The sequence below is a fragment of the Propithecus coquereli genome, unplaced genomic scaffold, assembly GCF_000956105.1.
Source record: "Propithecus coquereli isolate 6110/MARCELLA unplaced genomic scaffold, Pcoq_1.0 Scaffold178, whole genome shotgun sequence".
NCBI classification, from domain to species: domain Eukaryota; kingdom Metazoa; phylum Chordata; class Mammalia; order Primates; family Indriidae; genus Propithecus; species Propithecus coquereli.
In genome coordinates, this window is record NW_012142523.1 from 1,315,202 (window position 1) to 1,335,241 (window position 20,040).

At 54.5% G+C, this 20,040-nt stretch overlaps 4 protein-coding genes across 4 annotated transcripts; 3 read left to right on the forward strand and 1 right to left on the reverse strand.

The window, feature by feature from the left end:
* The first annotated feature begins 1,428 nt into the window (after positions 1-1,428).
* Positions 1,429-5,876, forward strand: CCDC28B (coiled-coil domain containing 28B). The gene is made up of 6 exons (XM_012642266.1): positions 1,429-1,725; positions 2,948-3,133; positions 4,315-4,481; positions 4,602-4,795; positions 5,015-5,037; positions 5,680-5,876. The coding sequence occupies exons 1-6, from the start codon at positions 1,613-1,615 to the stop codon at positions 5,732-5,734; spliced, it is 738 nt and encodes a 245-aa protein (XP_012497720.1). The 5' UTR covers positions 1,429-1,612; the 3' UTR covers positions 5,735-5,876.
* Positions 5,877-6,165: 289 nt separating this feature from the next.
* IQCC (IQ motif containing C) lies at positions 6,166-8,884 on the forward strand. The gene is made up of 5 exons (XM_012642268.1): positions 6,166-6,240; positions 6,644-6,787; positions 6,990-7,245; positions 7,478-7,596; positions 7,724-8,884. Exons 1-5 carry the CDS (start codon positions 6,199-6,201, stop codon positions 8,477-8,479), a joined length of 1,317 nt encoding a protein of 438 aa, XP_012497722.1. The 5' UTR covers positions 6,166-6,198; the 3' UTR covers positions 8,480-8,884.
* An 855-nt stretch (positions 8,885-9,739) lies between these two features.
* Positions 9,740-14,063, forward strand: DCDC2B (doublecortin domain containing 2B). The gene is made up of 9 exons (XM_012642269.1): positions 9,740-9,999; positions 10,896-10,947; positions 11,375-11,451; positions 11,697-11,828; positions 12,124-12,270; positions 12,392-12,431; positions 13,035-13,170; positions 13,593-13,696; positions 13,968-14,063. Exons 1-9 carry the CDS (start codon positions 9,740-9,742, stop codon positions 14,061-14,063), a joined length of 1,044 nt encoding a protein of 347 aa, XP_012497723.1.
* Positions 14,064-14,276: 213 nt separating this feature from the next.
* Positions 14,277-20,028, reverse strand: TMEM234 (transmembrane protein 234). Its single transcript, XM_012642270.1, has 5 exons — positions 19,995-20,028; positions 19,510-19,661; positions 18,159-18,225; positions 15,317-15,409; positions 14,277-15,015 (listed from the first exon to the last, which is right to left on the reverse strand). Exons 1-5 carry the CDS (start codon positions 20,008-20,010, stop codon positions 14,921-14,923), a joined length of 423 nt encoding a protein of 140 aa, XP_012497724.1. The 5' UTR covers positions 20,011-20,028; the 3' UTR covers positions 14,277-14,920.
* Between the last annotated feature and the right edge of the window lie 12 nt (positions 20,029-20,040).

Sequence of the window (20,040 nt, forward strand, 5' to 3'; positions counted from 1 at the left end):
GTCTGTGCCACAGGCAGTAAGTATCCTATAGCATTGGCCCACGTGAGGGAAGGCACAGAGACTTCCAGATTCCTTGACAAGACCACTTTCTCCATTCAGTTCTTCAGAACAGGCTGGTTTCTTACCCTCCTTTACCCCCCTCGAGGGCATTAAAACTGAGGCTCCTTAACGTGGGAGACATCCCACTGGTGGCCTCACCCAGCACCTGTTCTCTCTGGGGCCAGAGTTGGTTTGGCATGAAGGAGGGTATGTGGTGAATGCCCCAAAAATGGCAGAGACAACCCAAGTGCCCTTCCCTCTGGGCCTCCCCAGGTAGACGTGTCCACACACTGGCTGTGACAGTCCCAGCAAAGCCTCTGACCTTTCTAGCCAGCATCCTGATGGTTTGCTATTTTTCTGTGCTGGCCACATCGGTTCCAGTCAAAGATCCTCAGGAGGATGTGGGAGGATGCCACCCCTTCTCTTGGAGCTTCCAAGCAAAGCAGCTTTGAGAATAACTTGAGTGTCTGGCTCCCCAGTGAAGCAACTGAGGATGGGGACCACAGGGATGCTCCCACTTTCCTGGAGGATCACCGGGGCCACTAGAGCAGCTCTGGTAGTGAACGAGAGGGATTTCCCTATTGTCCTTCCTCCCTCTGTCCTTCTGGTTCTTGAAAAAGCCCTGAATTAGTACCGCCCTTCTGGATGGTCTGGGTGTTGGAAGCACCCAGGAAAGAGTCCTGTGCAGGTGCCCACAGAAGCAGCACCCATCTCTCTCCAAGTCAGCCAGAGGCCCAACCCAGGGAAGCTCCTGCCCAGGGAGGGGCAGGGTGGGTGAGGTGGCAGTGTGCACTGCTCTGGGGGAGTTAATTTGAGCCTGCTGGCAGCCTGGCCAAGGATGAGCCTCTCTCCTGTTGCTTCAGATGCTGCTCGGAGGACCTGAGCCAGGAGCCTCTGCTAGGTCTTTAAATAGCTGTCCCATTGATCCTGCTTGGGCTGCAGTGGCAGGCAGCACGGGAGCAGCCTCCTGCAGGCGCTCAGGTTTCCCTCTTGAGGGCTGGAGTCAAGTGCCAGGGAATCTCATGGTGTCCCTCGGGCCTGGTGCTCCCAACACCTGTCTCCTAAGCTGAGGGTGTGTCGAGGGCTCCTGTCACTTCATCGGTGGCAGAATACAGCCCCCACCACTTACCAACCAGGAGCGTCTGGGTGTTGAGAAAGTGGCCTCAAATGACTCTTACTTACTTTCATTCAGTAAAACGGGGACTATGACAATGACGATACCTTCCTTCAGGGGCAGTAAGAGGATTAAATGTACATAAAGTGCTTAATAAGGGACCTGGACTCACTCAATAGATGGTTGTCTTTGCAGTTTCTTCCTGCTGCTGCTTGTGCTGCTTATATACTTGCATTCATATTCTCTCTCTCTCTCTCCTCACTACCCCTCCTGACAAAGCCACCACCATTTTGTAAGGGATTTTAGCTTCTAAAACTGACGGGAAAATCTCTTTTAAATGGACATCACCTAACTAACAGGCGGGGAGGCGAGATGAGGAGAGAATGGCTTGGTAAACGCGGGGACGCCCCTCCCCTCTAACTCCGTCCCCAGCTCCGGAGAGGGTCACTTTCTCTTTAAATGCAAATTACCTCCCGCCAGCTCCGCTTCCACTCGGTGGAGTTCCCTGGAGGAGAGAGCGGAGGGCGGAGGGCCCTTGCATCGAGGCTTCACTCGAGACCCCAAAGCTCCAGGTCAGTGTCCCCTGCGGGCGTAAGGGAGGGGGCGGAGTGACGCGGGTCTGACGCCGCAGCTCGGAGCTGGCTCCAGAGCTGGGAGATCCATTTGGCACATGGCTTTGGAGACTGAGCGTGGGAAATAGATCCCGGCCGGTCCCGGGGAGCAGGGGCTCCCGCTCCAGTTCTTCTAGCAGGTCGCTAACTGGGTCAGGCTGCTGCAGGGACAGGCAGAGGATGCTCTCCTCTCTCCTCTGCACGCAGCCCAGACCCGTTCGGTTCAGCCGGCTGTGTGCCAGTGTAAGTGCTTACGCCCCACCACCAAACCCGAGTGCGCGCTTAGACTTGGCGGTGGGAGCCTGGAGTGAGACCCCAGAGGGGAGGACCCCAGCAGAACTGAGGCTTGGGGGCAGGGCTGGACCAGAGGCGGCTGAGCCGAGCCAGCCACAGGCGCAGACATTGTTGGAGGCTCAGGCCGCCGCTGCCGACCACCCACCCCGCCCTGGCTGCAGCTGAAGCCCAGCAGGGACTTTCTGCCTGGGAAAAGTGAAGCAGCTGGAAGCACCCCGGAGGATCTTCTGGGAGTCCCTGGTGTTTGCCATGGGGGCTGGGCGGAAGGGGAGGGATGCCAGTGTCTAACTAGGGGAAACCACAATGAACCTGCCCCGTGTGCCAAGGCTTCTCCTGCAGTTGCCCGCCCTGGTGGCTACTGCTTGACACTGGGGCCTTCCCAGGCGCCCCCACCTGCACCTCAGTCGCCTCCTATGCTGACAGTGTTTGTCAGCATCTGCCTAGGCAGTTGATAAATACAATGCGGCTTAGTTAAGACACCCCTAATCCTCAGCAGGGCTCCTGCCAGCTCACATCCACCCAGTGTCCCCCATGTTTCCTCTGCCAGCCCTGCCAAACCCCTCCCCCGCCCCCTGCCACAGGGACCGGAAGCCCCAGCAGCACCAGGATAATCAAGTCCGGTCCAGCCCTTTCAGGCAGGGCCTATGTTTTCAGGCAGAAGGGGACTTAGGGTGGGCCTTGAAAGGTCCTTCGACTGTATTCATGATCCCAGCAGCAGGCACTGGCATCTGGCCCTGCCCCTACTGTACAGATGAGGGGACAGAGGCCCTGACAGTGTAAGGGGACAAGTTAGAAGGTCCCAGGGTCCTTCCTTTGCAGCTCTCAGGGGCTGCTGGGTGAAGTGATAACTTTGCCCCTCAGTATGTCCGTGGGGTTGCTTCCCTCCCAGGCCAGAGGCCCAGCCAGCACCCATGGATGACAAGAAGAAGAAACGGAGTCCCAAGCCTTGTCTCACCCAGCCAGCCCAGGCCCCAGGCACACTACGCAGGGTCCCTGTGCCCACCAGCCACAGTGGCTCCTTGGCCCTGGGACTCCCTCATCTGCCATCCCCCAAGCAGCGGGCTAAGTTCAAGAGGTGGGTACAGAAGGAAAGTAGGGTAAGGAGGGAGGGACCCCGACTGGGGCTGAGAACCATGGGGAGGGAGACAAGGGGGGCCTTCTGCCTTTTGTTACTAAGCAATCACTGATGCCTTCCCTGGGGCTGGCCCCAGCTGACCCCTGAGAACTCAGAGATGACTCACACCCAGCCTCTACTATCAAGTGTGTGGCAAAAAAGTCAGATGGGTCAGTGGGATCACATAGTGTGAGGCTGCACCTCAGAGGAGGGAGCGAGCAACCCTGCCAGAAAGTGAGGGTCAGAGAAGGCTGTTGGACACACTGGAGAGGGAATGTTCTAGGCTGAGAGGCTTGCCTGGCATAAATGTGGAAGAAAGATATTACCTGAAAGGTTTTGGGAACTACGGGTGGTGGGTGGTTGTGGGCCCTGGAGTGTCAGGGGACAGGAAATGGTGAGAGAATACTTGGGTGCAAATTCTCTGTTGCATTTGTTTTAATGATTGGGAATTTGTGTTCTACTCTGTAATGTATGTGTCCATGTTTGTTCCCACTAAAATACAATGTGTTTTTCTCAATCCTTCCAAATAAAACCACTGTGTTTCCCTGTGGCTTTGCACACCACCTGCCTGAAAGGCATGCTTGGGGACAGCCACCATGGGGTGTGGCTGAAGCTCAGGGTTGGGGTGAGAGTAGTAGGAGCTGCAGCTGGAGAGGCAAGAGGCCCAAGATGGCAAGGGCATCAGTGTTATCCTGGGGGCGATGGAACACTCGAAACAGTCTTTAAATAGAAGAGGGGCAGAAAGATATTTTTGGGAGAGGTAAGACAGCTCTGGTGGCAATAAAGGAGTAACTGTCCCTGAATTCACTAAAGACCAGGGAGGACAAGTGACTCACTGGGGGTCACAGGAGGGAATAAATGAGGCACTCAGACAAGAACCCAGGAGTTCCCTTCCAGGCATGGTTCTGGCTGTGTTAGAAGTGGAAACAGACTTCTTGTTGACCTCTTACCTTCACCCTTCCTCTCTCCCTCCCTTCCCTCTACCAATCTGGTGCCCAGGACAGGGCTAGAAGTACAAACATCCATTTATGTTAGTGAGTGGATGGGCAGATGAATTAATGCAGAGGCAGAGGGTACAAAAGATCTGATGGTGCCTGGCTGCCCCCCGACCCTGTGACCATGGTCATGTCCACCTCACCCAGAGTAGGCAAAGAGAAGTGCCGCCCAGTGCTGGCTGGAGGTGCGGGCGGCTCTGCAGGCACACCCCTGCAGCACTCCTTCCTGACCGAGGTGACCGACGTCTATGAGATGGAGGGGGGACTACTGAACCTGCTCAATGATTTTCACTCAGGCCGGCTGCAGGCCTTCGGTGAGTCCTGGGGCCTGCGCCCAGAGGGCCTGTGGGTGGGGCTGGAGGGCCTGGTCTCTGGGGCATGGCTGGGGCCAGGGTCCCAGGCTCGCTCCCAGCGCTCAGACAGGGGCTGTCCAGGGAAGGAATGCTCCTTCGAGCAGTTGGAGCACGTGCGCGAGATGCAGGAGAAGCTGGCCCGGCTGCACTTCAGCCTGGACGTATGTGGGGAGGAGGATGATGATGAAGAGGAAGAGGACGGGGTCACCGAGGGGCTGCCTGAAGAGCAGAAGAAGACCATGGCTGACCGCAACCTGGACCAGCTGCTTAGCAATGTGGGTCGTGGCTGGGGGCTTTGGTTCCTGGGGGCACCAGGGGTGGGGGGAGGTACATGCTCCCAAAGCTATTCCTGGGCCCTGGGTGAAAAGTTGGGGGTGCATGGATCCAAGAGCTCTGGGTCCTTCAACTTCCCCTAGAAGATGGCCCCCGGAGCATCAGGGGTTTGGTCTGCTGCTCATCTTGACAGAAACCTCCCTTTGTCTCTTTGTTGACAGCTGGAAGATCTTAGTAATTCTATGTATCCTTCCCAAGGGACCTGACAATGTGTGTGCCTGTGTCTCCCAGAGATGAGGTCAGTTTCCTCCTCCTCAAAACCCTCCAGGAGAATTCACACATAACCAACATCCCTAAATTTTGCAGTCCTACTGCATTGGAATTAGCCACAAACTGCCCCCACCCAGGTAGAGAAATGTAGAAAGAATTTCCCAACTATGAGGAGAAAAGTGGTTGCTGAGAATACGTTTTACCTACTAATCAAAATCTTTGTAAGTACTTCAGCTAACACCAATCCATGGCAAAGCTTGTCTCCCTACCCTTTTAGCACTGAACAATTATTTTTACTAATTTAGACTACCATGCCATCTAGTCCTCAGTTAGAAACAAGCGCGGGCGAGCGCCCCCACCCCACCCCAAAACACACCCCACAGTCTGGCTCAGGTGCCCACCAGCTCCTTGGACTTGCATGAGCTGATGAAGAGAGAGGGGTTGAGTAACCTGGCAAGGAGGGCAGGTGGGGACTGCAACCTCAGACCACGGATGGCCTCGGAGACCTTTGCCCTGTCCCTATGCACAGCTGGGGACATTAAGCCTGTGCGGGATGGGAGGACAGGAGCGGGAGGAAGGACTGGGTCCAAAGCGTCGCAATCCTTGACTGGCTCAGACAGAAGCTGCACCTGGCGGAGAACGCCGAGCCTGAGGAGCAGTCGACTGCATAGGTGTCGGACCCAGGCCCAGGCTGCCCCTCTCATTCCTTTCAAACTGTGACTTTTTACGGACTCGGGAGGGTATTCCGCGGCCCCCCAGGTGCTATGGTGGAGGGGGGCACTGGATGGAATTAAACCAGAAAGCAAGAAAGCGGCTGTGTGTCCTCCCTCCCTCCCTGCGCTCTTCCTCGGTGGCGGCGCCGACGGCCCCGGGCCTGCGCGGAGACGGCCCTGCGCCGCGCACTTCCGGTTTGGGGACTGCCGGACTGGACCGCCCCTTGCGGCTCTGGGAGTGGGAGTGGGGGCTGGGGCGACGCGGCTGGGCCTGTCGCGGGGACGCTTGTAACCCTGGCGAGAGGAAGGATGCGGTGGAGACAGCGGGGCGTGGCCCTGCACCTGCGCATGCTCACGAGCGGCGCCGGCCAATGACGCAGTGCGCAGGCGCGCCGCGGGCCTGCGGGGCGGTTGGGGACCGGATGGAGCCGGAGCTGTTATTTCGGAAGGTGTCGGCGCTGCAGGTGGGGGCGGGCGGGAGGTGCACGGGATTCAGGGGATCTCTACAGGGACCTTCAGCAAGATGAAGTGATCATGTTCAGTCCCTCACCCGCGTGCCAACCTCGGGAGATACGGTGCTCCCTCGCCGCGCTGCAGAATGCTGGGACCACGGGCTCCCGCCCATGCCCCCCCCACTCCCACCACACGCTCGCGCGGGGTCAGGGAAATAGCTGGAAGGGCCGTAAAGCCAGGAGGGGGATCCAGAGTAGCATCCTCCCTTGAACCCCTGGAGCCCTAGCGCACAGCGTCACCTGTCTTTTCCCCGTGGTGGCGTCCCCTCTTGCAGTCACCAGGATGACCTCCCCAAGAGAATCCCCCCTCCCTTACAGTGATAAGAAACTGCTTTCCCCTCGTTCTCCACACCAGGCCTGTGTCCGGGGCTTCTTGGTCCGACGTCAGTTCCAGAGCCTTCGAGCTGAGTATGAGGCGATTGTGCGAGAGATTGAAGGCGACCTGGGCACGATTCAGTGGACTGAGGGATGGATTCCCAGGCCCCGATTTCTCCCAGAGGTAGTACAGACCCAGGGGGAAAAGGGAAGGGAAGGAGGGACTCGGGCAGGGTCCTGCCACAGGCTTTTTCTCCCTGGAAGAGGCAACAAACTCACCTCCTCACATCTCAGTCCTCAATCCTCACCAACCTGTCTGCTAGATCATGGTGCCCAGACATTTGGAAGGGTTTAGTCCTGAGGCTCTCACACCTCTGATTTCTCAGAAGGCAAAATCCCATCAGACCTGGAAAGCAGGAGAGAGGGTAGCAAATCCAGAGCAAGAACCTGGGAGCCGCATCCCATGTAAAGAAGCTGAGAGAGAGGCCATCTGGGAGGAGATGGTGCTGAAGAAGTCGGGAGAGCGCTCAGCAAACCCAGGAAGTGATCTCTGCAGAGATGACAACCCCTGGCTTCAGGCTGAACAGAGCAGGAAAGCCAGCCAGGAGGAACCCCAAGACACAACAAGGACAGAGAACCCAGGTACCTCTTTGCCAAGATTCGGGCAAGCCCTTGACCCTCTCTGGGCCTCAGCCTCCCCATCTGAAAAGTGAAAGGTTTGCACTCGATAAGCTTCGTCCCTCTCCATCTTCCCTCTGTCTGGTTGCGGGCACCACATGGTTGGGCAGTGGGGGGCTGCCAGGGTCTAAAGTTAGACTGCTTCCCAGGGTCTACCCCTTAAGGCTCTCTCCCTCCTTTCTTCCCTCCTTCACAGAAACCACAGGTCCAGGACCGCTCCACTGCCAGCCTGAGCTTCAGGAGCTCCAATACCACCGCAGCCACTTGGCCATGGAACTCCTGTGGCTGCAACAGGCCATCAATAGCCGTAAGGAGGTAGGCACCAACTTGGAACATGTAGGGCCCTCTGAACATGTAGGGCCAAGGGTGGGGGTTAGGGAGAGACCTCCTGCCATGCCCAACCAGGCCTGCCTGGTACAGTGTCTGTTCTCTCCCCAAACAGTACCTAATTCTCAAACAAACACTGAGTTCCCCAGAGGCAGGCCAGACCAGAGACGAGCCTAGCTTGTGCCCAGACCATGGAGGACAGGCCTGTGCCAGGGACCGGTCACAAGCAAGCCCACCACTGAAGGACCAGTCCTATAGAGACAGGAGCTCTGGAGAGCTAGACCATGCAAATGACTCCTGCCAGAGGGTCAGATCACCCCAGAAATCTTCAGAAAGTCTGGCTACTACACAAAAAACTGCTGGAGCTAAGTGTAGGGAACCATGCACCAAGAGAGCTGGACCACTGTTGCCCGTACTATCAAACAGCCAGGCTCTAGGGGACAGGCTCACCAAAGGGCCAGATGATGGAGGACAGACCTCTGGATGGACCTACCTGCAGCAGACAAAACTCCTGGAGGACCAGACCCCTGGATGCGTCAAGTCTAGGGACCACTGTTCCAGGAAGGCCAGGACACAACTGCCTACACTCTCTGATGACCCAGATATTGAGGAGGAGTCTCCCAGAGACCTAGACCACAAAGAGCCTGACTACCAAAGAGCCAGGCCACAAGAGTTGGGCATCTCAGAAGACCACATCAGTTGGGATGGGACCTTGGCAGAGCCAGAGCATAGAGGCCTGGATCTCTGGAGGACTAAATCACCCAAAGGCCAGAACCCCCACGACAGACGCTCCAGAGGTGGAACCTCTAATGAGCCTAATCACAAAGGATGGAAAAACCAGAGGACCACCATGGAGATCAAGGCCACCTGAGAATCTGTCTTCCACAGGGTCAAACCATACAGGAGAGAACCAGTAGAGGGGCATGTCATGGCAAACAGGACCACCTGGCGAGACGCTGGGGAGCCAGGAAAGGACCAGGTTCCAAAGGGGTTTGCTGTGGAAGGGCCATGAAGACAGGACCTCATCCTCTCTCCCTGGTACCAGCTCTGCCTCCTGCTCCTGCCCTGGCCTTTGGTGGCTAGTGGTGCCAAGAGAAGCTGGAGCAGAGAGCTGGCATAAATGCAGGGAGAAGGACGAAGAACACCGTTTCATCCTCTGCCTGTGGCTCAATCCAAATTTCTGGATAAGGAATTATCAGGTTTTGCCTGATAAGGTTTTATCAGGAAACATTTGCTGGAAAAAAAATAGGAGTTATCTGGGGAAAATGGACTGGGAGGCTTGATGGAGAAGAATAAAGGGTTTTTTTCTTGGATTCTGATCCTGACTGCTTTCTTCTTTTGCCTGTGGCTAGGACAAACTCTGGGCCCTCCTGTTCTCTTCCTCTTGGCATGGGGCATTGACCCAGAGCCAGCTGGGAGCCATGGCCCAGGAGCAGATCTAGATCTAGCCATGCTTCTTGGGGAACAGCCCCCAAAGCTGACTCCCTTCGAGCTCCGCCCTTGGGCTTCAGAGTGGCAAGGAGGCTCTGGAAAGTATTTTGAAACATCCGGGTTTAAGTGTGATTTCCACCACTCCTTTTCTCACTGAGCCCTAGGGTCTTTTAGGGTTTTTTTTTTTTTGAAACAGAGTCTCACTCTGTCACCCCAGCTAAAGTGCAGTGGCATCATCACAGCTCACTGCAACCTCAAACTCCTGGGTTCAAGTGATCCTCCTGCCTCAGCCTCCTGAATAACTGGGACTACAGGGCACACCACCACACCCAGCTAATTTTTTCTATTCTTTTTTGGTACAGACAAGATCTTGCTTTTGCTCAGGCTGGTCTTGAACTCCTTGTCTCAAGGGATCCTCCCACCTTGGCCTCCACCAGAGTGCTAGGATTGCAGGAGTAAGCCACCATGCCTGGCCTGCTCTTTTTTCATATAATGATCATACCTAGCCTACCCTTGAGAAGCTCCATCCAGGACAGATTGGATGAGACCTTGACTACAGATAAAATATAAATGCTCTTGCCAGAGACTCCCCCTGCCGTCCTGGGTGAGAGGGCACAGGACTCCACTTCTGATTGGCACCGCTCCCAGCCCTGCCTTGGTTGCCTGGCAACACCTCTGCGTCTCTGACTGAGGACACACCATGGCGGTTCCAAGGGCCAAGAGGGTAGTGGTGTACCGGAATGGGGACCCCTTCTTCCCAGGCTCCCGGCTGGTGGTGACTCAACGCCGCTTCCCCACCATGGAAGCCTTCCTCTGCGAGGTGACTTCAGCTGTGCAGGCCCCACTGGCTGTGCGTGCTCTCTACACACCTTGTCATGGCCACCCTGTCACCGACCTGGCAGACTTGCAGAACGGAGGGCAGTATGTGGCTGCTGGGTTTGAACCATTCCACAAGCTGCAGTGAGTGGGCTGGGACTGGCCAAAGGGCCTGGGGAGGGCGGTGACAGCAACAGCAACGGTGTGCATTCAGTACTGTGTGCGCACCAGGCACTTTATACATTTTCTTGCTTAACCCTATGAACGGGGTGGTTTACCTCCAGTAGTTAGAAGGGGAAAACAGACTGAAAACCTGCCTAAGAGTACAAAACAAATAGTTGAGTTGCAATTCAAATCGAATTCTCTCCGGTGCTGATGTTTATGGCCGGCACAGCCAAGACCAGCCTGTGGGAGGGAGACCACTCTCCTCCAGGTTGAGCCCCTTTTTCCAAAAGCTCTTCTCGATTGGATCCCCCACCTGCCAGCCTCACCAAACACTCTAAATCCACCCATCACTTCCTCCCTGCTATGCTCAGGCATCCCAAACTCTCCCGTTAGGCTAGGCCCGTGCCCCATTGCAGGGTGGGGCTGTCTTCCAAGGTGAGAGTCTGAGCCTCCAACTCAGATCTGGCTTCCAAGGCCTACTCTTAGCTTTCAGCTGAGGCTGCCTACTGTAATGTAAGGAGCAAGGGGCTGGGGCTAGATAGCTTTAGGATCTTAGCAGGGCCACTTCCTGTGCGACCTTGGGCAAGTCACTCAACTTCTCAGAGTCTCATACAAAGAGGAGAGAAGACCACTAGTTTCTCTTGACCTTTAATCTTATGATTTAAGACCCCAGTCTGGATTTCCAGACTGACCCAGCACTTGAGGGATCCTAAGGCAGGTTCCAGTGCCACTATCTGTTTCTGGACCGAGATGACAGACTATTCCAATGGGGAGGGATACCTGTTGAGCTGCGCCCCAGCCCCACACTCTGGCAACTACCAGCTGCTGAGGCCTCAGGCTCCCCAAGATGACCTGTGACCTATCTGTCCTTACAGCTATTTGCCCCCTGGAGGGAAGGATCCAGGTGGGAAGAGCAGCAGACTGCAAGTGAGTCCTGGGGGAGGCTGTCCCCCAGCCCCTCTATCTTCCCACCTCCCTGGGTTTGCCCCCGATTTGGTCTGGGAAGTGAGGGGCCCTGGAAGCAGCAGGATCTGCCAGTTCTGTGGGGGGCACTCTCCACACCCACTCTGAAGCCAGCCCCTATCCTTCCTGGGTGCAGGATTTCAAGACACTCCCTTGCTCCTGCAGCAGCCTATCACTTTATCTCCATACTGTGGTCCCCAAAGGAGAGAGCAAGCTGTGAAACACAGATGGGAGCAGGGGATGTGACTCAGGGAGTGTAGAAGCACCCTTTGGTGAAAGGTGTGACCAGTCTCATCCCTCCTGCCCCCTCACCCCACACACCCTGGACTGACCCACCCCTAACCAAAGGCCTCAACTCTCTCCTGATTTGGGTGCCTGACTTGGGTTTCAGGGTCTTCCCGTGACTCGCTGCCTGTGTGATGGGGCCCTTGAACGTGGGCTGCCTGCAGGCGCCCCCTGCTGTATCCAGTGAGTGTCAATGTCGGGAGCAGGGGTATAGATTTTTGTTTCAGTAAGACGAAGAAAATGGTGGGTTTGTTCCAGAAGCCCCTGGTTACTGGTGTGGATATAAAAAGTCCAACATGCTTGATGGCTGAAAACAGACCAGTGCAATGGTTCTCAGACCAACTGCTGGCCCTGTGCCACCCTTCTTCCTCTCACATGTAGGGAGTCCTGGGGACCCTCCCCCTTACCAGGCTGCTCTTTTGTCTCAGCGTGTTCAGGAATGGGGACCTGGTAAGTCCCCCATTTAGTCTGAAGCTGTCCCGGCCTGCCAGCCAGGACTGGGAAACCGTATTGAAGCTCCTGACTGAGAAGGCCAAGTTGCCGAGTGGGGCTGTGTGCAAGTGAGTACGGACTGGGGAGGCCCAAAAGTCCCCACAGAGGGTCTCCCCACTGGTTTTGGCTGTTCCTGAGGCAAAAGGAAGGCATGTTCCCGCAAGTGGGACTTCCTCCTTTGCCACAGGGAGAGGCCCCTCCAGCCCAGCCCTAGGAGGCAGGGCAGAGCCTGGGTGACTGGTGCCCGGAGGGTCAGAGGAAAGAGGGTACTTTGGAATAACCATACCCACCACTTCACAGTCCGCTGAGCATGAAGAGGCACCTTGTCCACAGGCCCTGACCCTGCTCACCTCTCTCTCCCAGACTCTGCACCCTGGAGGGGCTCACGGTGTCAGCAGGGGAGGCTCTGGTGAGTGGCCATTACTATGTGGCTGTCGGAGAGGATAAGTTCAAGGCCCTCCCCTATCTGGAGCTGCTGGTGCCCAGCCCCTCCCTGCCCCGGGGCTGCTGGTACGTATGTGGGAGGCAGAGGGCCAACAGGTGGGAGCAGCAGAAGCCACCCTCTGGGGCTGTGTGCTTTGACTCCATGCCCTCCTGTGCCCACTGCCAGCCTCTCCTTCTGTCATTGTAGGCATCCTCCAGGCCCGACATCCAGGCCCCACAGGCAGGGGGTAGGTGATGCAGGGGACCGTGGGGTGGAAGGAAGGGGAGTGACTGGCTGACAACTTTTCCAGCTCAGGCTCTGACCTTATTTCACTGCATCCTCTTAATAATCTTGTGAAAGATTATCCCCATTGTCCAGAGGTGGAAACCGAAGCTCAAAGGAGTGAAGTGATTTGTTCAGGGTGACACAGTTACTGAGTGGCAGGGCCAGACCAGAACGCTGATCTTCAAGACTCTGATTTGTAGGACTTAATGCTGTCTTGCTCGGTTGGATGCTGGGAGAGAGAACTAGCATATGTGGCAGAGCAGGGGCCAGGGGAACTTATTTCAGGCCTATGCCTGTCCAAGAGATGAGCCAGTGTGCATGGGGGCAGAGGGCACACAGTCTAGTTTCACTGGGCGGCTACGATGCCAGGTTCCAGCTGCTCTGTCCCTGGATGAGGCAGCCTGGTGGGAAGAGGTAGCAGGGAGGGAGGATGCAGGCTGGGAAGATGGACGGCATCTCCTCTCCCAGCTCCCACAGGCATCAGGGGCATTCTGAAGCCTGAACTGTGCAAGGGGAAAGGTAAGAACAGCCAGCAACCAGGGTCCAACCAGTGTCCCTTCTATAGGCCCATGGCCACAGGGCCCAGGCAACCCAGCCCTCTCCAAAGGAACCAAGCCACAGTGAGCCATCTGCTTTCTATGCCAGACCCCACCAGGACATGCAGCCAAGAAGCGCGCTCCGCACTCTCTCATTCCCATCAGGTGAGGGGCCCCTGGGGCCCAGGCCCTTCTCAGCCACCCTTTGACAGTGACAAGGGATGGTCCCTGCTGTTATTGGGGATGTCTGTGGGGGCTGAATGCCCAGGCAAAGAGCTGGCCATGACCTCAGCACAGCTGTCTCCTGCTCCCCATCTGCATATCCAGTCCCTTGCTTCTTCACGAGGTCTGTCGTAAGAAAAGAAGCACATGGAAAGAGCATGCTTATCTCAAAGTGCTGAGACTTCAGGGGTAGGACTTGGAAGGGCTGGGCCTGGGGCCAAAGGCCCCGCCTCTCAACTATCCTGGAGACAGTAGGGAGTTTGGAATAAGGCCGGGGAGGGGAAGGGGCTGGTAGAGAAGGTCAAGGGAAAGAAGGCTGAGGGCCCCTCAGGCTGGGCATCAGCCAATGCTGCCTCCCCCATTAGGAATTAAGGGAGTGTACGGGGCTCCCCACACAAGGTGGGAGACAGCAGGGGCCCAGGAAGTAGCAGATGATGAAGATACCCAGACAGAGGAGCCCTTGGATCAGGTAAGCCATTGGATCAGGAAGCAATATTTGGGTTGGGAGGATTTCCCAGCCGGAAACTGGCAGCCCTGGTCCCCAGGAACAGTTCTTCCCCCTTGCAACTGTACACAGATCTCCTAATGTCTCAGAGCCCGACTTCCTACCTTGGTAAATGAGGAAGCAATTCCCAATTTCTCAAGTCTCTTCCTTTCCTGGGGTCAGCGGTCTCGTGGTTGAGGGCTGGAAGCTGGACACATTCATGGCTCCATTCTGTATGGCTTCCCACCTCCTCTAGACGGTAGCAGAGACAGTGGAAGAGGCCCTGTCCCTGGAAAACCAGCCTGGGGCTGGAGCTACAATCTCAGCCTCAGCCCCTTTTCTGCCATCTTGAGAGCCAGCAGCTCCGGACAGGAACTGGGGACCTGGTAGCTCTAGCTACCTTTTGTCCTCGGCTTCCAGCAGCCTGTCCCTGAGGAGCCAGCGCCTCCCCTGGGCTCACAGGGTACATTCTTCTCCTAAACCCATAGCCCAGTCTTCCTTTCCTTCCTGAGCAGAGCAGGGGCATGGGAGCAGGTTTGACACAATAAAAAAACACTTACTAACCTGTCTGTTTACTATAGATTTATTGAAGGCTGCCACTTGCCAGGTGTTGCACTGGGTGCTGGAGTGAGGCGGTGCTGGGGCTGAGTTGTCCACTTGTTTAAGAGGGGCTGGCAGTGAGGATTTCTACCCACCTGGCAGATGGGACAGGCAGGGTGGACAGAAAGCTCCTCTCCTACGTTTGCCACTGATGCGCCTTCTTCCCCTCAATCCCACCCCTCAGCCAGCTGTGGCCCTGTAATCGAGTCCCCAGGCCTGCTATTTGCATTTCCGGCTCAGAGCCTGCAGCTGGCCCTTCCATGCAGCCCATTGAACCCGCCACCCTCATAGTCCAGATCAGGCCATAGTCATGGTGGCTGGGCTGGTGCCTGAGACGACAACAGGAAGAGAGCTGCTGGGCGTGAAGGTTGCTGAGGGTGAGCGTAAAGTCTCCTGTGTTCAATCCCAGCAGCTGAACACCACTTGAAGGTTACAAAAACTTTTCACTCTTATTCTCTTATTGTGATCCATGAGGTAGCTATTATCCCCATAAGAGATGAGGACGCTGAGGCTCAGAGAGGGAAGTGCTAGGTCCATCTGCTCACTGCCTGCACCCACGGCCCAGGGGCTTCCTGGAGATGGCAGAGCTGGAGGCAGGGGTCGGTCTACTCAAAGGGTAGACGGTTGCCCCTGGGTCTTGCTCACTGAGCTTGTGATGCAGAGTGTAATTCCTGTTACGGTGAGCACCATGCCAGCGACTGCTCCTGGGATAATGGGCAGAAATCAAGAGGCCCTGAGCCCAGCCATGCCAGAGCTGGTACAGAGCTGGGGGAAGGGCTCAGATGGGGTCTCGTCCCAATTTCTGCCCAGCCTCTGTCCCCAGACTGCCCAGGGAAGGAAACTCTGATGGCTACAAGGAAGCAGGAGAGCTGCAGAGGAAAGAGGCAGGATGGGAGAAGGCCCTCTCTCCTCACCCCGCCCCAGGAGATGGGCTCGGGAAAGAACTAACCCAGGTATGTCAAGGCCCAAGTAGCTGCAGCCCACACTCACAGTAGCCTGACTTACGTTTTCCACCAATATCTTCTCCAAGGACCTTCCCAACAATCAGCGTGAAGACAATGGCCAGAGAGTTACAGATGGGCACAGCTAAGGTCAGATCTGGGTGGTTACAATGAGAAGAATCCCTGAGATAAAAAGCCTTCCTAGGCACAAAACACTTTCATTTCATCATCATCTTCATTTCATACCTTTAAAAAAGGTATCAAGACCCCATTTTTCAGATGAAGTCATAGCAAGTCTCAGGACTCAAACCCAGGTGTCCTGACTCCAGTGCTTCCTCAGGATTCTAGCATGAAGACCTGAACTCGGAACCCAGGTCTGGGACCAGCCTGGTTTGGCAGTGAGAATGTCTTTGCACTCAAAAAGAACTCTTGAGTCTCAAGGACATCTGGACTGACAGACAGGCAGGAACCCAAAGCCCAAAGGATGCAGTGGAATGAGTCCAATAATGCCAAGCATGGCCACCATTTATTAAGCACAAAGTGCTAGGTGCTCTGTGTACATTTCTCATTTAATTTTCACAACAACACTGTAAGGAGAGTATTATCACCATTTTGCATAAATAAAGGAAACAAAGGCTCAAAGAAGTCACATAAATTGAGGCAAATTGAGGATTTAAACCAAGGTCTGGAGCCTGGCGTGGTGGAGTGTGCCTGTAGTCCCAGCTGCTTGGGTGGCTGGGGTGGGAGGACAGCTTGAGGCCAGTTGTTTGAGACTAGCCTGAGCAAAATAGTGACACCCTGTCTTAAAAAAATACCAAAAAACAAACCAAGGTCTACCTGACTCCAAAGCCTGTGTCCTTATTGAACTAAATAGATGTGGACAAACATGAGGTGAAGCACATTTAGTTTTTGGTTCAGCTCATGCTCAGCCTTTTTAGAGTTAAAGAAAAGAGGAAAAAAATGTCAGAAGGAGGAGAACAGATACCTGTTCAGGACATTGGGCTGGGCCTCTGGTAGAAGTCACCATAGCCCAGGATTTGTTCCTCCAAGGGACTGACTTCCAATAAGCAAACTTGAAAAAGACTAATGGAGTTAGCAACACTATATTGTACGCTTAAAATGTGTTATGAGGGTAGATTTTATGTTAAGTGTTCTTATCACACTAAAAAAAAAAAAAAAGAAAGAAAAAAGAACCACACACACTAATGGATAAATCAGAAGCTGAGCGACTTGTTTATAATGAGACTCCTAACTGCCAGGCAGACCCAGATGCTCGCGTTGGCTCCTCGGCACATTCTTTCCCAGCATTCCCAGGCCTCACCTGCTTGAGGTAGAAGAGGGGGGACTGTCCTGCTCCTCATTCCTCCTGAGGCCCTAGCATGGCTGGCATTACCCATCCAAGAAATACAACACTCCAACCTACCCAGAGCTGCTTTCTTAAGTTTACATACCTACATGGCTGCTAAGGTCTGGTTTCAACAGCAGAAGGGGGAAGGAAGCAGCATGGCGCAATGGGAGTGAGGCTGACCTAGGTTTCCCTTTGTAATCTTGGTTAGCTCATTCAAACACTCTGAGCCTGTTTCCCCACATGTAAAACAGTGATTGCACTATACCATCTCCTTTGTAGCATTGTTGTAAGATGAACTATGATAATGCATGTATAGTCCCTGGCTGAAGGAGATGCTTAATGAATAGTGATTTTTGTTATAATTATTAAAAAGGATGGTTTTGTGTATTTTTTTTTTAATAGATGGGGTCTTGCTATTTTGTCCAAGCTGGCCTCAAACTCCTAGCCTCAAGTGATCCTCCTGCCTTGGCCTCCCAAAGTGCTGGGATTACAGGCATGAGCCACCTCACCCAGCCTGACAGGATGGATATTAAAGGATAGAGGCAGAGAGGGTGATGAAATAATAGGATCCTGAAATTGCAATTTGCTCAAAGCTTGGTAAATGGCTAGCTGCAGTCAGCTGGCTGAGGGTTCAGCATTCTTCCACAACAGCAAGTTCATTAAGCCAGAGGCTTTCAAACTCATTAAATGAAGTCTCATGAGATGCCCAAAATGTAAACCAAATGAAAGCGAAATGACTCTAGTTGAACTGAGGTGGCACATCTGGAGGCTATCCTATCCCCTTGCCCTCCCAGGGCCTCTGTTCCCCAGAGGTTCCCCAGAGCTTTTGGGGCCCCAAGTCCTCTGGGGGTCTGGGTAAAACTCCAGGGGAGGCAAAACCACAGTAGGAGGACTTCTCATAGCAAAGTTCAAAAGCATAAACTTTAATGTGGCTTTATATCCTTGTGCACTGGCATGCCGTGGGACTTAAAAGAAGTGAAATAAGTTGCCCAAAGTTTCATAACTTCATCTCCTAAATGAAGATAATCATGTCTGCTTCACGGGGTCAATATGAGAACTAAATAAAATATGTAAGACTAGCACAACATCTGATGCAGTAGAGGGCAGTCAACAAATGTCGAAAGAAAGGAAATCTGTATTTATTGAGCTCTGACTGTGTGCCAAGCACTCTGCTAGATGCTTCTCATACATTGAATTTAATCCTCACAATGCTATGAAGCCAATGGTATAAAACCAAGACTCAATTGAGGGCCTTGCTCAAGGTTAGGCAGGTAGCACACAGTGGAAGCAAGAGTGTCAAAGCCAGCACTTGGTGCAGCAAAATAAACCTTCCTTCTTGCTCTGCTGCACAAGACTGCCAGGTTTAAACCAACCCCAGTGCCTGGCAACATAACAGCCTACTGTGTCCCTACTGCTCAGAGAAGAGGGGACCAAGAAAGAACCAGGGACAGTTAGCTCTCCCTCACTGATGGGAACAAGGTGTTTCAGATTCCCTCCCCACAATGACCCTCTCAGGTGGCCTCTACCACTAAGCAGGGAAGTTCCAAGCCAGACCCACCTGTTGATGCCAAGGTGAGGTAGTAGAGAAGGGAGCCACACTGGTTGAGGAGAAAGGGCATCAGGTACTAGAAACAGGAGAAACCTTCAGTCAGTGTGATGGCTTGACGGAGCAGCACTGCCTTCTTTGAGCTTCTAGCATATAGCTTTCCTTGGAGGGAGGGATGGTTATAGAGGCCCAGGGAACACTAAGCCCTCTGAGAAGGACCCTTCCAGGGCAAAGAGGGAAACAGACCGAACTCCATGTCTTTGACCTAACTGCCCCCTCCCTCAGCTCTGCTACTTCCCATTCTCCCCATCCTGCAAGGCCTTGAATGCCAATGTCACCCCCTCCAAGAAGGCTTCCCCAAGTCCCCCAGCTTGAGCCTTCCTCTTCTGAATAGCACTTTATCTGTGCCTCTCTTATAGCCCTTAGCCCTGAGAAGTGGCTGTGACCATATCTTTTCTTTCCTACTAGCCTAGATTGGCAGCAGTTTTCCATATCCCTACTTATCCTCCCCCTACCCAGGGCCAATTTGAGTCTCAAGCTCTCCTTCTGGAAAGGGTCACAACAGTTGCCTTGGCCAGGTGTCGTGGCTCACACCTGTAATCCCAGGACTTGGGAGACCGGGGTGGGAGGATCGCTTGAGGCCAGCAGTTCAAGACCAGCCTGGGCAACCTAGTGAGGCTCCATCTCTATAAAAAACAAGGAAAAATTAGCTGGGCTTGGTAGCACATGCCTCTAGTACCAGCTACCTGGGAGGCTGAGGCAGGAGGATCGCCTGAGCCCAGGAGTTTGAGTCTGCAGTGAGCTATGATCCCACCATTGTGCTCCAGCATGGGAAACAAAGCAAGACCCTGTCTCTTTAAAAAAAAAAAACTAGGTGCCATATATGATTGAAGGGATCACAATGATAAAATATTAATAAATAGCAGCCATAGACTGAGCACTTATTATGTGAGTACTAGACCCAATGCTAACTGGTTTTTTTTTCTTTTTTAGAGACAGGGTCTTGCTATGTTGTCCAGGTGAGAGTGCAGTAACATGATCATAGCTCACTGAAGCCTCCAACTCCTGGACTTAGGTGATCCTCCTGCCTCAGCCTCCCAAGTAGCTGGGATTACCCACTCAAGCCATCACACTGGGCCCAATGCTGAGTGCTTCATGTGCCTCATCTCACTTAATTCTCACAACTGCCCTATAAGATGGTTATCATTACAATTTCCATTTTATAGGGGATGAAACTGAGGCTAAAGGAGGACAAAAGTTTCTAGTAAGTAGTTGGGCCCAGATTCTGATCCAGACCTGTTTGACTCCAGAAACCAAATTCTTAGGGGATACTCCCCCAAGAGAGAGGCCTTCACAGACGCACCTCAGTATTCAAGAAGAGGGTCTTCATTTCCTGCAGCAACTGCCGGGCCCAGGTTGGCTCATGAACGCGCTGCAGGCCGGCGGAGGCCCGCTTCAGCAGCGGCTGCGTGCCACCCCACAGAGCGGCCACCAGCACCAGAGCCAGCACCTGCCCTGAATGAGATGTACGATGCCAGGTTATCCTGACCCCCTGATCCCAAACGGCCGGCCGCCCGCCCTGCCCAGCCCTTCTCTGGCCTCCAGGCCCCACCTGGTCCTCGCCTGGCCTCCTAGCCCCAGCTGGCCGCCCCCAGCTCCCTCCTTCGCTCTCTGAGGCCCCAGCTGCGCTTAGCCGGTAGGACAGGCCCCGGGAGGCCGGGAGATGAATCCCGGAGCCCGGGGCCAGGGGTTGTAGCTGGGGTCAGGGATGGCAGGTGGAGGCAGAGTAAGAAATGAATTCCCAGCGGGGGTCGCGAAATCCACGGAGGGGCGGGGCTGGCTACCCACCAAGAGACGCCGCCATGGCAACGCCGCTCCCTTCTACTTCCGGGAA

Coding starts and splice junctions, on each gene's coding strand:
- CCDC28B (XM_012642266.1), top strand. CDS start 1,613: ATGCAAATTACCTCCCGCCAGCTCCGCTTCCACTCGGTGGAGTTCCCT. Junction 4,482..4,601: donor AGGCCGGCTGCAGGCCTTCG/GTGAGTCCTGGG, acceptor GGGGCTGTCCAG/GGAAGGAATGCTCCTTCGAG. Junction 4,796..5,014: donor TGGACCAGCTGCTTAGCAAT/GTGGGTCGTGGC, acceptor CTTTGTTGACAG/CTGGAAGATCTTAGTAATTC.
- IQCC (XM_012642268.1), top strand. CDS start 6,199: ATGGAGCCGGAGCTGTTATTTCGGAAGGTGTCGGCGCTGCAG. Junction 6,788..6,989: donor GGCCCCGATTTCTCCCAGAG/GTAGTACAGACC, acceptor CTGATTTCTCAG/AAGGCAAAATCCCATCAGAC. Junction 7,597..7,723: donor CCATCAATAGCCGTAAGGAG/GTAGGCACCAAC, acceptor CTCCCCAAACAG/TACCTAATTCTCAAACAAAC.
- TMEM234 (XM_012642270.1), bottom strand. Junction 15,410..18,158: donor CCTCACCTTGGCATCAACAG/GTGGGTCTGGCT, acceptor GTAACCACCCAG/ATCTGACCTTAGCTGTGCCC. Junction 15,016..15,316: donor AGAAGATATTGGTGGAAAAC/GTAAGTCAGGCT, acceptor CCATTATCCCAG/GAGCAGTCGCTGGCATGGTG.
- DCDC2B (XM_012642269.1), top strand. CDS start 9,740: ATGGCGGTTCCAAGGGCCAAGAGGGTAGTGGTGTACCGGAATGGGGAC. Junction 10,000..10,895: donor GAACCATTCCACAAGCTGCA/GTGAGTGGGCTG, acceptor CTGTCCTTACAG/CTATTTGCCCCCTGGAGGGA. Junction 13,171..13,592: donor CACTCTCTCATTCCCATCAG/GTGAGGGGCCCC, acceptor CTCCCCCATTAG/GAATTAAGGGAGTGTACGGG.